General features: G+C 50.7%; 1 protein-coding gene across 2 annotated transcripts in view; it reads left to right on the top strand.

The window, feature by feature from the left end:
- MELK (maternal embryonic leucine zipper kinase) overlaps positions 1-9,594 on the top strand; it is a 28,179-nt gene extending 18,585 nt beyond the window's left edge. For both annotated transcript variants that reach the window (XM_078613408.1, XM_078613407.1), the window contains exons 17-18: positions 2,977-3,080; positions 5,049-9,594. In XM_078613408.1, coding sequence (XP_078469534.1) covers positions 2,977-3,080; positions 5,049-5,229 — 285 coding nt within the window. In that variant the 3' untranslated portion in view covers positions 5,230-9,594. The remainder of the gene's footprint in view (positions 1-2,976; positions 3,081-5,048) is intronic.
- Positions 9,595-16,102: the final 6,508 nt, after the last annotated feature.

The following is a 16,102-nucleotide window of genomic DNA, read 5'->3' as shown; positions in this document are numbered from 1 at the left end:
TGCGGGGGAAGGACCACAAACTAAACGCAAAAAACTGTTGTAATAAAGAAATTAGTTTTCAATCGAGATGATTTAAAAGTGCATCGCTCCAGTGGCTTTCTAATATCGGAAGGAAGGGCGTTCCAGACGGCCGCAGAAGCGCATCTGAACGTGTGTGATATGGTGACCGTCTTTGTTTGATGGCCAGCCAAAAGCCAATGCTGCGGGAAACTGAGTCCGCGTGATGATGTGATGATGGTTTATGTTCCTTATGTTCCTTTAGTTGCTTTTCCGCATTTGGGCCCAACCTGCACGAGGCGATCGCAGTGCCGCTGGAGTTTTTCCCACCGGCTCTTTGCTGTGCCCAGTTGGAACCAATCCGTGATACGCTGACCTCACAAGTCATCTGAATCTGGCTCGGGCCAAGCAGGGCCATAATGTGGGGCTAATCACAATCAGAATACTTGTTAATACTGGAGGAATCCGATGAGATGTAAAGCTTTTTTTAACAAATGTCCAATAATGATAAATTCATCCCATGTGACTTGAGTGAGTATCTTGAGTACAAAGAATCACTGCGTCATCAACACACGACTCGACTCGTTCATTCACGGGCTGATTAGTGCTCGCCAACATTCTCTGCAGACTATTGTTTTCGTTTGTCATGTGCAAAAGAGTGTGTGTGCATATATGTGTTCCTCTGTAGGGAGCAGTGGTGTAGCGGTGGTCTAGCAGTTAGCGCGCTGCGCTACGAACCCGGCGACCCGAGTTCGATTCCCGCTCACACCCAAAACCGGTGACGATTATCTGAACCTGGTATGGGCCTCCCCGAGGTCGACTCAGCCTCAAATGAGTACCTGGTGCAGTGTGTAAACATCACCACTGGGGAGATAAAGGCAGTCAGGTGTGGTGCTGGTCACCCACAAACCTCGTGCGCCATGCCGGCCTTCACAGGTGCTCGCTAACAGCACTTGCCTCAACAGTCTATTAAAGGCAAAATGGGGGATTTTTGCTCTTTTTGACCTCTGGATTCACTGGTTGACCTTCACATATGATTGTGCCATCATGAATTCTAGACCTTTTACAAGCCGCTCTGCTTCGCTGTGTGTGTGCCCCCATGCGTGTGTGTGCATGCATGCATGCACGCGTATGCGCCAGCATGTGTGTGTATGTGTGCACATGCATGCATGTGTTTGCGTGTGCACTACAGGCAGGGTGCTGGCTACCTACCACCTCGTGTACCGTGTTGGCCTTCATACGTGCTACTCGCAAACAGCACCTGCCCCAAACTGCCTTTATGGGCTACACGGGGGATCTTTGTCTTTTTGCGCAAAAGCTTGTGGACACCATAGGAGTGCGTGCGCATCTGCAGATGTATGTGCACTTGCATGTGTGTGTATGTGTGTGTCCGTGCGTGTACATGGTACTGGCCACCTACCACCGCACGTGCCGTGCGGAGTTCACAGGTGCTAGCTTACAGCACTTGCCCCTACAACGTATGTCGGCTATCCAGGCGTATTTGTCTTTGTCTTTTGTACGTGTGCCTGTGTGTGTGACGCATCAATTATGCGTCCAAGAAGGCATGAAAGATTCCCATCAAGGGCTCACATTTTCCGAACTATCTTTCTCTGAAACAAACCATAAATACCATCTCTGAAGTATTATTTGCGGGAGGGGGGGAGGCTTCGAGAGCTTAGAGATAGATCTTTTACATTTCATTACACCGCTCCGGAGCCCCATTTTTTTTTATATGAAAGCACAAGGAGATGAAACTGGCCAAAATAAAATAATAAAAAGAAATAGACCGCACACATATATATGCTTACTTATCTGAAGCCGAAAAGATACAATACATACCGTCTAGCTACCAACTAGATTTCAATCTCTTTTGCCGGGTTATTAGTCAATAAGAGGAGCAGGGAGTGGGAGTTTGCATTTAGAGTAGAGCGGCGGGGCGAGAGATGTGAAATAAGGGCAGGTCATCGCCTCAGCGGGGGTGGGGCTGTGTGGCCCCAACTAAATCCCCCACCACCTCCTCCTCCTCTCCACCCCCATCCACCCTCCTCCTTGGCTGTCCCCTCGCTGCTAGGGGTTTTAGCTGGCCCAGGGTCTCGCTCCTCCCACTCTTGGTCTGTCGAAGTCACCCCTCAATTATTGTAACCACAGCCACTGGCAAAGTGTCCCCTGTTTGTTGTTTTATCCTCGCATCTCATCTTTGCTCTGCCTCTCCCTTTTCTTCTAAATCTATGTTTAAAAAATTCGAAATAGGATGTATCCCTCCTCACTCTCCGCATCACGTGGCCATACCATCTTGGTCTTGCTCCGCTCGCTTCTTACGCAACACATTGTACCCCAACTCGTTTTATGATGTCCTTAATTCTTCCCTTATCTCTCTGCCCGCATCCTGGCAATGATGGCGATGATGATGTTGCCACGGTTGGGGGTGACTGCCTCTGCATTGGAGGGTTACAAGGGGTCATGTTGCGCTTTCGTTCCATCTCTGCGCTCAGCCGTGCGTGCCGCCTCTAAATATACTTTTCCTTTTATTTAAATCACGCACGGGCACCCACTGATATTCGTTCTCGACCAGAGGAGGCATAGCTGCGTTTTTTGTACAGCGTCTCCTAGAAATACTGGGATGAAGGCTAAACCAGCGGACCTCTGTTTTTGTTGTGTGTGTGTATATATATGCATGAGTGTACGTGTGCGAGCGAGTGGCAAATGGCAGAACTGAGCCTTGCATGATGCGTGGCGCCATGTGTAAACATCAGACACGAATTAGTACCTGGTGCAGTGTGTAAACGCCACTGAGGAGACAAAGGCGGCCGGGGCGTGGTGCTGGCCACCCACTCCCTCGTGTGCCGTGCCGGCCGTCATAGGTGCTGCTCGCAAACAGCCCTTGCCCCTACAATCTGTTAAGGCTATACAGGGGATCTTTGTGCCAACCCTGTGTTCTCCCCCTCTTCCCACACTCTGCTCCGCGTGGCTTGTTGGCAGTACCACTACAACGTGACTCCCACGGGGAGCCTCAGTGCCGAGCAGGTGCTCGCAGAGTTGGTGCGGGTCTTGCCGCAGAAGCACATCGACTTCCAGCAGAAGGGGTGAGCCCAACTCGCCCCATACTTCATCGCCTAATGATGCTTTGTTTGCGGCTGTTGTTTTTGTGTGCGGATTTCTATTTGCTTCATCGCCGTACTGTTGTGTGATTTTATTTGTTATTGCGTTTGTCAGTTTGGTGACTCCAGGTCACTCTTGCAGTCGAGTCTGTGCTGGTCTCTTTTGTTCTCGACTGGTTAAGCGAAATAAACCTGAACCTACAACTTGAACCGGCGCCAACTCATAGGCCGGCAGCTGGCATGTCACTCGACACCACAGCTCAATGCGATTCATTTAAACGAGGCAAACACTGGGCCAGCTTCATCAGCAGGGAGTGGCTTAAACTAAAACTATTTAAACAATTTTTATGTTATCAGGTAAGGCCCACCGAGCTATGTAGCTCTTTTTTTAGAAGCTACCTGGCCACAAATGATAGCTCAACGAAGTGGCTTATCACGTGGAGATGTATAGCAGCCAAATGCTCTAAATGTACGTCAATTCTAAACAAGGTGGGGAAAACTAGAGGACCTGGAGAAAAATACACACGACCACGGGGAGAACATGCAAACCCCAAATATATAGGCATCAGGGTCGGGATGGAACCCGCGACCTGCATACCAGGTGAGAGAGTTAAGAACTCGCTACCGGGGCGCCCAACATTAATAGGATGCAATTTTCTGCCACTCCCTGACGATGGCTCCTCTTATTTACCAAAAAAAAAAATCGCGCCTATGATGGAACAAATGCAGCACCTGCGGCAAACACTTTGAGGTTCGTCTTACGAGCAGAAAACCGAGCGTTAAAAATTGAATTAATTGTGCAATGCCACTGTTCCTACCGGCAACAAAATATAGGATAATGTTTAATGAGTTCCGGCAGGCTTTACGGATAACAGGAGGGTCACTGTATTATTATACGGGCGAAGGGGGGGTGGCGTCCGCAACGTTGTTTACGTATTACCCACAATGCACTGGGGCACCACGTAATTATTTTGTTCAGGGTAATCGCTTCGCTGACCTCGGCGGTTAATGTATTTGTTGCCCTCTGACGGGTGGGTGGGTGGGGCGAGAGAGCGAGTGAGGTGTTGGGGTTGGGTGTGTGGGTGGGTGGGGGGTGTAGAGGGGTAGGGGTGCATGCTGTTCACCAGCTGGTGAGCGTGTCTGGCCACGTACGCGTTGTTGTCTCTGCGTGTGTGCGGGACCCGGTGGGGGAATGGTAGCGTAGTAGTTAGAGTGGGGGTGAGGATTTGGCCTACGACAACAGTTCATGATATTTTTTCAGAATGTGTATTTATTCTGGAGGAATCCGATGAGCTGTGAAGCTCTTCTTCACACATATGTCCAAATTTCGCACGGCACGTGGCTTACGTGAGGCCAACCGTTTCTAAACGGGCCCCAAACGAGATTTATTTATCCGTCCACTGCATCTGTCTTAGCAGCACTAATGGGTGGTTGTAGAGCGCAATATTTTCCTTCTGCATTGCCCTGTGTTGACAACGTAGCTCCACAGCAGCCTACAACAGCTGCATGTTTGACACATGGTGGTCACACATTCAAGCACTTGGGCACATTCTGGGTGATTTGGTTGTCGCTTCATGCTATATATCTGAAATATATCTTTAGAATATATACATAAAATATAACGTAATTAAGCGTGAATTACAAATGTTTAGTGATTTTTTACTTATGCCTGTGCACTCCTGGCAGTCCGCTCAATATTTGTTTGAACTAATTTTACAATGGAGGAACTTGAAAACACCAAGACGTATTTATCTGTTATGATAATTATAATGTGTTCGGCTAATGATGTCTCACATACTCATATGCTCCCACGCACACACACTAACTCGCACAAACACACTCTCTCGCACACTCTCACACACACCCGCACACTCTCGCACATACACTCTGGCACACTCTCGCACGCGCCCGCACATACACTGTCGTGCGCACACTCGCACGCATGCAACGTAGGTACACCCTCAAGTGCCAGACGCAGTCGGACTTTGGCAAGATCACGATGCAGTTCGAGTTGGAGGTTTGCTCGCTGCTCAAGCCCGAGGGCGTGGGCATCAGGCGGCAGAGGCTCAAGGGAGACGCGTGGGTCTACAAGCGGCTCGTGGAGGACGTCCTCGCCTCTGCCAAGCTGTCCTAGCTCGGCGTTGTCGCCCCCTCTGGGCCTCATCTCGCCACCGCCGTGTAACTCCTCTCAAACTTCCGTTTCCTCGCGCTCCTCCCATTTCTACGCCAGTAACGCCCCTTACCAAACTCCTTTTCTCTTCTGCTCCCTCTAACCTTGAAATACCACCGTCACTCTATCCCCTCTATTGTACGTATGTTGAACTTCTTCCGCACCGTAAGTAGCCGACCGTGCTAATCGGAGGTGCTCCCTCTCCCAGTGTAACCCAAGAACTCCGCTCCCTTGCCCTTCTGTTTTTCCTTTTTAACGTTATAACACGCGGGTTTTGAAACTATAGCCCGCGACTTTGTCATACGGTCTGCTGGGCCAGATTGGGCCCACCACTGCAGAGCGCCCCACAAACAATAACTATTCGGGAATGCGAGAAACTTAGCTGCACTAATGTATGTACGTTGAGCTCCTTTCGCACCGTATGTAGTCAGCCGAGCTCATCGGAGGTGCGGGGGTAAGGGCAAAAAACTAAACACAAGAAGCAGTTCTAAATAATTACGTTTTCAATCTAGATGACTTAAAAGTGCATGGCTCCAGCGCTTTCCTAATAACGGAAGCAAGAGCATTCCGGACGGCCGCAGAAGCGCATCTGAAAGCGCGCGATGCGGTGACCGTCTTTGGTTCGATGGTTTATGCTCCTTGGCTACATCAGCAAGGTATTAAAAAGTACTAATCGGGTACTAGAGGGGAAATATTTTGACCTGGCAACAACACTTTGTAATCTTAGCTCATCCAGTGAATTTTGTCACTTCAAAAGCCTCTTTATTCTCGGTCGGCACGCACGTCGCTATTTTCCCCGTCTCTATTGGACAGCGCTGATGTCTTGGCGTCAACGGGGTGTGGCTCGCAATAGGGATTGAAAGTCCCATTGGGCCTCGGGAAGGGAAATGTGGCCCCACCCCTGTGGTAACGACGACCCCGATCCTGTTCCCGCTCTGTCCCTCCGTCTCGTCGTGTAACACTACCGCTGCTGCCACTCACCTGTACGTCGGCTAAATAGGGACACATCCCTATCAACACGTAGCCCGCCTGTGTGTGTGCGTGTGTGTGTGTGCTCGCAGCCCGCTGGAATTAATCCACGTATTTTTAAAGCTGCAATTGTTTAAGGCTGCACGTGTTCAGCTAAAGCTTTGGTTGTGGTCGGTAAGGAATGTCTGATTTGTTGGTGCTGACGCTGGCGTGTGCGTTACGGTGAGGTATGATTAACAATGCATGCTTCCTTTGCGTTTGCAAGGGTTTTATATTATTAAGAAAACGAGTCGGTCGAATTTAGCAAACGTCTGTGAGATGGATTTCGGTAATCCTAATGAGCTAAGGGTTCAGTGTCGGGTAAAGAAAATGGTTCAGTATCATATGAGACGAGGCATCTGTATTAGATGAGACGTAGGTTCTTTATTAAATTATGCTCGAGTTCTCTATCGGACGAGACGAGGTGTCTGTATTGGATGGGCCAAAAGGCGTCCTCTGCTGAATCTGAAATAATCCAATTGACCACTTTTCAAGTATCAATGCAATGTCACATTTTCAGTCAAGTTAGAGGGTCTTGGGCTGTCTGGTGGCCTGGTCACAATACATTTACCAAGTTTTGCGTCTTAATATTTCAAAGGAGTACGGTTGAATGATAATACATATGCATTGCCAGAATTTGAGTCTATATAGCATCGCATCTTGTGCTGAACACGCTACGAACGTAGACAGCACTTGGGGGACAAAATAAATAAGGAAATATACCGAAACACAACGCGCGGTGGGTAGATTAAGCAGCGGCGTGACCGCAGAATTGCAATAGCGCATAACCTAAAAGCGCGTCGCTTGTCTGTGCAAACACTGCCCCTGGACCGTGCTTGCTTGGTTGTGGCGATCGTTGTTGCTCTGACGTCGTTTGTTAGAGGCATTTTCGCTCGTGGGACGAGGTGGGGTAAGAAGATGGGAACATTTTAAGCGTGGCATTTTTGCATGAATTTCCATTCGAAGCCAAACGCAATTTTGCCCATCTTACTGAAAATATATTCTCGTCACGTTTTGTTCTCAGCACCATTTGCAATTTGTTTACACGGACAAACGCGAACTGAGATTTGCTCGCTCTGCTGACGAGAGCAAAAAATTTCGAAACTGGCCCACAGTTTCTCTTGTTTTTACGCGGAGAGAGATAATGTCGTAATTCTATTCTCTAAGCATAACACTCCCATTTCATCGCGGAGCCGATCGCTGCTCATGTTCTCAATCTGTTCGCCACTGAAACTAATTTTTGATACCAATCCGGCAGCATTTGCCCCGAGGCTTCTCTGCTCTTGGAATATGATTAAATGTATGATGAAATTCATAGGAATCTTGAGCCATCCGAAAAAAAAGCCTTTATTATCACATTTTTTCGCACATTATTATTCAACCTAACTTGATCGCTGCCTTGTTACTTGGTAATGTCTAAGTCTGTTGGGACGATGGATTGTTGGCAGGAGTTGGAGCAAGTTGTAATGCATGCTGGAAAGGGTGGATTGTTGAAAACAGCTGTTGAGTGGGTTCGCGAACGATGTCATTTAGGAAATCAGTAGGTTGCTTAAATGGTTTGCTGAGTAAATGGTTTGCTGAGTAAATGTGGTGAAAGTGAATGTGGCTTCCGTTGGGTTGAAATCAAGGCTGGGTTTAATCTGGAATAGTGACCTGAAAAAAGATTTCCACACCTTGCACACCGCATCCAGGATGCCTCACTGTGGATGGCTACTCATCTAACCACGTGTCACCCTCCAGTCGACCAACGGCCGGGGACATATTCAGAGAAATTAATTCCTGCTGAGTTGGTATTAATTGTAGATTTGAAGTTTTCGTGACTTGCAACGATCCATACTTTTTGGTTTTTTCGGTAAAGTCACGTAGGTATAAAATAAATTTAAATGAAAATGAAAACAACTAAATTAAAATGAAAAATTTTAATCAAATTTAGTTTTCATTTGAATTTATTTTATTTTTTACCTACGTGACTTTACTGAAAAAACCAAAAAGTATGAGTTGTTTTTTTTGCGATTGCTCTATATAACAACTCGCCTATGTGTTTTCAGGTTGTGCCGTGCGTTATACGGCACGATGTCCGACGTTTCGCTCCACGTGCCAGGGGAGTTTCTTCGGGGAACTGGATTTAACGTGCAGCTTCCCAGCACGTGGAGCTCAAACGTCGGACATCGTGCCCAACTACACGCGGTACAAACGCGAGAGCACGTCGGAGAGCGACTTGCCCACGATACAAAAAAAATCATAGCATGCCACAATGTTCGTATCTGCCTCGCTTGCCGCACCAAAACGCCTGAATGCGTGATGAGGTTTTCCGCTTGTGCGGTGGCATCAGCAGAGTGCTGGCTGCCTGATGAATGTGCAGGATGCTCTGGCCCGTTTCTCTTGTTTTCCCCGCTTATGTTTGGTTTATTCTTTAAAGGTCAACGGTTCCATTTCCCCCCTTTCTCACGAGTCGTTTAATTTAGCCGACGATTTTCACGCGGCATTATCCCCGTGTTGGTCTTACCTTAATTGCGCCCGCGACTGTTTTGTCTTCTTGAGTGTTTTTTTAAGAGTGTGAATCATTCATTGCTACATTCTATGTGCGTGTTTGTGTGCGCGTGCGTGCGTTGCTTATTCAGACTGCCACGTACAGCTGTGAGATGCTAGTGGGGGGGGGGGGGGAGTCGTTGCATCGTCGTTAGCGCACTGCTCAAGAAACCCGGCAACTCGAGTTCGATCCCTGGCCAAGTGGTATCTGAACCTGTCCTGGCCCTCTCTTAGGTTGACTCAACCTTAACATGAGCACAGTATGCCGTGTGAGCATTAGCACTTGGTAAACATAGGTGGTTGCGTGTGTTCTGCGCAAGCCTTAATATGTGCTCATTCACAGCACATGCTTCTGCAGCCTGTATGACTATGGCTAATCATTGGTATTTGTGTATGGCGACTGGTGTCACGGCATTCTTCACCGCGTTTGCCAGTGCAGGTTCGCGACGGGTTCGTCCTAGAACCAGTTGAGATATCCCTTGCCACCGATGTTCGCCGTGCCAAAGGAGATGCACCACAAATTGTCGCTGATTAAATAAAGACCAGTTTAAATGCACATTCAGGTCAGTACAATGAATACAAACGCCTTGTAAATATCCTGAGCCATGCTGTGTCTAATGCTGGATGGAACCTCGATGTAACACTACTGCATGCGATTGCCAGCGTACTTGATATGTATCCCAATACTTGGTCATTACTGAATGGGTTGGCGTCTGTATTTTAATTGATGTTATGATTTACATGTTTCATTTGCACACACTGAAAAAAATAAATGATTTTGTGGGCTTACAATTTACTGCCTCGGGTTTAGCGGTTCTGCTGTACGGCTGTGATGTGTTTCTGGATTGCATCGCGCATTTTGCACGTTGTCCGACGTTTTGCTCCACGTTTTCGGAGCTTCTCCAGCAACTGGCCAAGCAGGGGATTAAGTGAATATTCAGTAACCTGAAGCTCTAAACTAAACTATTTTATTTTGATTTAAAGCTCTCGTGACTGCAGGGATTCATATTCTTGGTTCTTTCGGTAAAGTCACGTAGAAGGGAAATAATAAAATAAAAATATTTTTATTATTTCACTTCTACGTGACTTTACCGAAAGAACCAAGAATATTTTAATTTTACTACGTAAGGCCCACTGAGCTATATAGCTCTTTTCAGAATCGACCAGAAAAGATAGCCAAATGAAGTGGCTTATGTGTAAATGTCAAGCAAACAAATACTCTAAACGCATGTTTCTAAATGTGCAGGGGAAAACCGGAGGACCCGGAGAAAAAAAATCCACACGACCGCGGGGAGAGAAAGACACGCAAACTGCAAATATACAGCAGCAGGCGCCAGGGTCGGGATCGAACCCACGACCTGCATACCAGGCGAGGTAGTGAACATCTAGCCACCGTGATGATGATGAGAGACGCAGACTCCAAATATGCAGCAGTCAGGGTCGGGATCGAACCCACGACCTCCTGCAGACCGGGCGAGGTAGTTGGCGTGTTGGTCCCGGGCAAGTGAAGCGGGTCGTTGAAACATGCCGAACAACAAGACGGTACAATGCTGAATTGACGACGGCTCGCTGGAAGAATGTCAAGGGCAGAGACCACGTGTGTGCAGTGTGAACACACCTGGTCTCACGTGCCAGTTGTTGCTGCCTCCCGAAGGTCGATTCGGCCTCATGAGTACCTGGTGCGGTCTGTAAACATTGCCACGTGGATAAAAATGCTCCTTGTGGTGGTGTTGCAGCCACCCATTTCCCTTGTGTGCCGTGCCTGCCTTCATAGGAGCTACTCTCTTAACAGTATTTGCCCCAAACACTAATGGCTATACGGGGAATCGTTGCACACACAAAGACAAAGATCCCTCCTTATATCCTTAACAGACTACTGGGGCAAGTGCTGTTAGCGAGTAACACCTTTGAAGGCCGGTGCGGGACAAGAGGGGGTAGGTGGCCAGCACCACGCTCGCCCACACACACACACTTGCCCACACACACACATCCACACACACACTTCCACACACACACTTGCCCACACACACACATCCACACACACACTTCCACACACACACACTTGCCCACACACACACATCCACACACACACTTCCACACACACATTTGCCCACACACACACACATCCACACACACACTTCCACAAACACACATACACTTCCACACACACACTTGCCCACACACGCATTTGCCCACACACACTTCCACAAAGATAAAGACAAAGATCCCCCGTATAGCCTTAACAGACTGTAGGGGCAAGTGCTGTTAGCGAGCACCTATGAAGGCCAGAACGGTACACGAGGAGGTGGGTGGCCAGCACCACGCTCGGCCACAAACACACACACACTTGCCCACAACAACAACAACCGCCATTCGCCACTAAGTGGCGGTGACGTCACCACGACGCTTGTGCCAGGCCATGTGCACCCTGAGGCCACGTGAAGTGTCGAACGCCCGCTGGCAGGAGGTCACGGGGCAGACCCAGGTGCCACGGGTCGACTGACCGAGATGACCGAGATGACTGGCTGATCCACCACCTGTGCCCCCTACTGTGCCAACTTGCTGTGCTTTAGCCACCCGGCGCTCCGCTCGTTGTTGTGAGCGTCGCTCCTCCGCCCTCCGTTGTTGTTGGAGGGCGACTGCCTCCAACTGCCCAGTAGCGTCCTTCACGAGCCTCCTCCACTGAGGCCGTTCTTGACACCGCTGGTACCAGTCATCGGCAAGTCCACTCAGCTCCACGTCCTCCTGTACCACATCACTCCATCTCTTCTCTAGCCCGTGCCGCGCCCGTTTAGCCCCCTCGATCCGGCCGAACAAAAGCTGTTTAGGCATGCGGTGGCTGGGCATGCGGGCTACATGACCCAGCCAACGCAGCCTTGCCTGCCGGAGGAGCTCACTGATGGGACTTTGCCCAGATCTTTCAAGGACTTGTGAGCTCCTCACACAATCCAGCCTGGTTAAACCCAGGATGGATCGTAGGCAGGCCAGCCTAAATGTTTCCAACCGGCGAAGATGCTCCACTAGGGGGGTCCACGTTTCGCAAGCGTAGAGAAGGGAGGGAATGACCGTGGCCGAGAAGACCTGAAGCTTCGTGCGGAGCGACAGACCAGGTAGCTTCCACACAGCGTTACGCAACCGATGAAAAGATATTGCCGCTCGACTGATTCGGAGTGAGACCTCTGCTGATAAACTGGAGCCGGTCATAAGCACACTGCCCAGGTATGGGAAACTCTCCACTCTCTCCACAACTGCCCCATCACCGATTGGGAGTTGTGGGGGTGGAGTGCCCGATGGTACAAAATACCCAGGGAGGTGCTTAGTTTTGGTGGGGCTGATGGTAAGGCCCCACCTCTTGGTGGCACACTCCAGTCTCAGCAGCAGCGTCTCCAACTCCTCTTCTGAATGAGCAGCTATTACCAAATCATCGGCATACATAACGTGGTTGACCAATAGGGAGCCATCCCTTGATCGCACCCGGGCGTCGATCAGCCTCCCATTATATCTGTACCAAATGGTAATTCCCCCGGTACAGCTATTGAAGGCTTCACGAACTACGCAGTCGAAATAGATGTTAATTAATGTGGGAGCCAGAGGACATCCCTGTCGCACCCCAAGGTATACAGGGAAAGGCTCCGACTCCCGGCCACGTAGTTTTACCCGGGCCCGCTCACCATCATGAAGGTCCTTAATGATCGTGAGCAGAGGGTCAGGGACTCCGAAAGCACGAAGAACAACCCAGAGCCCAGTCCTACTGATGGTATCATAGGCCTTGACCAGGTCAATAAAGCAGAGATGTAGGTCTTTTTGGAATTCCCTACACCTCTGCTGGAGCAGACGGACAGAAAATATGGCATCTGTGCAGGACCGCCCTTTCCTGAAACCGCATTGGGGCTCCGCAAGCCTCTCCTCAGCGTGCCTAGCAAGGTGATGTTGAATAATCCTTGCCAGGACCTTTCCCGGCACACTGAGGAGTGAGATGCCCCTGTAGTTGTTACAGTCGGTACGGTCCCCCTTCTTAAAGAGGGGGACCACCAGGGCATCCTTCCAGTCCTGCGGAACCCGTCCAGTGGTCCAGACTGTTGTTATGATGTCATATAGGGCAGTCTGTGCACAAACGCTACCCTCCCTCAGCATTTCGCTTGGGAGATCATCTCTGCCCGGTGCCTTCCCTGGTCTCAGACTCCGGATCGCCCTCAGTACTTCCTCAACAGCTGGCACCTCAGCCAGCCACTCACAGGGGGTGACCTCTTCCAATATTTGAGGCACCGCAGCCTCAGCAGGGTTATCCCCACTTTGTGCCATGATGTTTTCCTGGCTGAGAGATTTTCCCTCCCCCAGGACCTCGCAGAAATGCTCAGCAAATCTGCAAACCTGTTCCTGGGGGTCGGAGATTGGATCACCGTTTTTTCCTCTAATGATGGTAATAGGTGTGGCGCTGCAGGTTACTTTTTTGATGGAATTAAATAGTGATTTGTGATCGCGGGCCACTGAGGCAGACTCCATCTCCTCAGCAACCCGCGACCACCACCCATCCTTACAGCGCCTTACGGCTCTCCGAACCTCCGAGCGAAGGCTGCGGTAAACCTCCTCATTCTCCGACGTGGGATGCTGTAGGCGATGAGAGTGGGCCTGTCGCTTTTTCTCAATTAACCTGAAAACCTCCTCTGTCAGCCAGGGTTTCTGGGGAGGTCTGGACCGCGTACCCAAAGCAGCCATTGCAGCTGCATGAGTCACAGTCTTAAACCTCGCCCATTTACCCTCGACATCAGGTGGAGTGGGGGACGATGCCAACCCCAGCTGCAAGCAATGATGAAATTCTCGCTTGCAACTTTCATCAGCTAGCTGAGACCAGGCCACTTTTGGTTGGAATGGGGTCCTGGGTGTACACCCACCACCGGAGTGGAAGAATGGCAGGCGCATCTTACAGATGACTAGTCGATGGTCAGAGGTCAGATCAGCTCCACGGTAGGTCCTGGTGTCAAGGACATGGGCTCGCATCCGCTGGTCCGTCACTATGTAGTCCAGCAGATGTTCTTGCTTGGACCCGGCATGTATCCATGATGTTGTGTGGATGCGCCGATGCCGGAAGAGCGTGTTGGTAATTACAAGCCCATGGGCTGCACAAAAATCTAGCAGCCTTCTACCGTTATTATTGAGCTGATCTGGCCCATGCCTTCCAATCACTCCAGACCAGGTGCCAGCATCATGACCAACTCGGGCATTGAAGTCACCCAACAAGATGACTCTGTCCCGAGTGGCCACTTTAGCCAGCACCTGTGACAGGAGGTCATAGAAAGCGTCTGACTCATCGGCTTTGCCTGCATCCCTCCACGGATGTTCGTCTTCGGTGGGGGCATAAGTAACCACGACCACCACTCCTCGCCTCTGGTTGATGGGAAGGCGAGCCCAAAGTATCCTGGGGCTTACAGCTTCCCACACCTCACCGCCACGCTCCCACGCCCCCTTCATTCTTTTGTTCAGAAGAAGAGCCACACCCTGTTGTTTGGAAGTCTCCTGCCCCGAGTAGAGGACTGTCCACCCCTCATGGTGGCAGGAGCCAGAACCGGTCCACCGGACCTCCTGAATGCCACAGAGATCCAGGCGGTACCGGTCCAGCTCCCGACAGAGGAGTGGCAGCCTCTCCTCCGCAGTGAGCGTTCGAACATTCCACGTGGCCATCCGCAATGGTTTTTCGTTGTTTCTGGAGGAGCCCCGAGGGTGAAAATTCAATCTCCTGGCTCCGCCAAATGGGGTTTGGCCAGGAGACGTCATAAAAGCCTGACCCCCCGGGGCCTCCGGCACAAGCTTATTAATTACAGGTTTATGTTTAATTCGTAGTTTAGTGGTGGTTAATTGAAGGTGGAGGGGTTACCAGCCCCTCGCACCCGTCCAGAGCCCCCGTTTAGCCACTGTGGTGGTCACAGACGCCATGAGGGGAGAGGCCAATGGGCATTGGCCCTCCCCCCACAGCACTGCCCACGACAGTGTTGCCCGTCCGGCACCGCGAGGAGGTAGGAGGTTGTTTTGCCGGACACACTTGCCCACACACACTTGCCCACACACACACAACAACCGCCATTCGCCACTAAGTGGCGGTGACGTCACCACGACGCTTGTGCCAGGCCATGTGCACCCTGAGGCCACGTGAAGTGTCGAACGCCCGCTGGCAGGAGGTCACGGGGCAGACCCAGGTGCCACGGGTCGACTGACCGAGATGACCGAGATGACTGGCTGATGCACCACCTGTGCCCCCTACTGTGCCAACTTGCTGTGCTTTAGCCACCCGGCGCTCCGCTCGTTGTTGTGAGCGTCGCTCCTCCGCCCTCCGTTGTTGTTGGAGGGCGACTGCCTCCAACTGCCCAGTAGCGTCCTTCACGAGCCTCCTCCACTGAGGCCGATCTTGACACCGCTGGTACCAGTCATCGGCAAGTCCACTCGGCTCCACGTCCTCCTGTACCACATCACTCCATCTCTTCTCTAGCCCGTGCCGCGCCCGTCTAGCCCCCTCGATCCGGCCGAACAAAAGCTGTTTAGGCATGCGGTGGCTGGGCATGCGGGCTACATGACCCAGCCAACGCAGCCTTGCCTGCCGGAGGAGCTCACTGATGGGACTTTGCCCAGATCTTTCAAGGACTTGTGAGCTCCTCACACAATCCAGCCTGGTTAAACCCAGGATGGATCGTAGGCAGGCCAGCCTAAATGTTTCCAACCGGCGAAGATGCTCCACTAGGGGGGTCCACGTTTCGCAAGCGTAGAGAAGGGAGGGAATGACCGTGGCCGAGAAGACCTGAAGCTTCGTGCGGAGCGACAGACCAGGTAACTTCCACACAGCGTTACGCAACCGATGAAAAGATATTGCCGCTCGACTGATTCGGAGTGAGACCTCTGCTGATAAACTGGAGCCGGTCATAAGCACACTGCCCAGGTATGGAAAACTCTCCACTCTCTCCACAACTGCCCCATCACCAATTGGGAGTTGTGGGGGTGGAGTGTCCGATGGTACAAAATACCCAGGCAGGTGCTTAGTTTTGGTGGGGCTGATGGTAAGGCCCCACCTCTTAGTGGCACGCTCCAGTCTCAGCAGCAGCGTCTCCAACTCCTCTTCTGAATGAGCAGCTATTACCAAATCATCGGCATACATAACGTGGTTGACCAATAGGGAGCCATCCCTTGATCGCACCCGGGCGTCGATCAGCCTCCCATTATATCTGTACCAAATGGAAATTCCCCCGGTACAGCTATTGAAGGCTTCACGAACTACGCAGTCGAAATAGATGTTAAATAATGTGGGAGCCAAAGG

The sequence above is a fragment of the Lampetra planeri genome, chromosome 41, assembly GCF_965212315.1.
Source record: "Lampetra planeri chromosome 41, kcLamPlan1.2.h2, whole genome shotgun sequence".
Lineage (NCBI taxonomy): Eukaryota > Metazoa > Chordata > Hyperoartia > Petromyzontiformes > Petromyzontidae > Lampetra > Lampetra planeri.
Note: the sequence above shows the minus strand (reverse complement) of the source record. Positions and strands in the feature narration are given on the sequence as shown.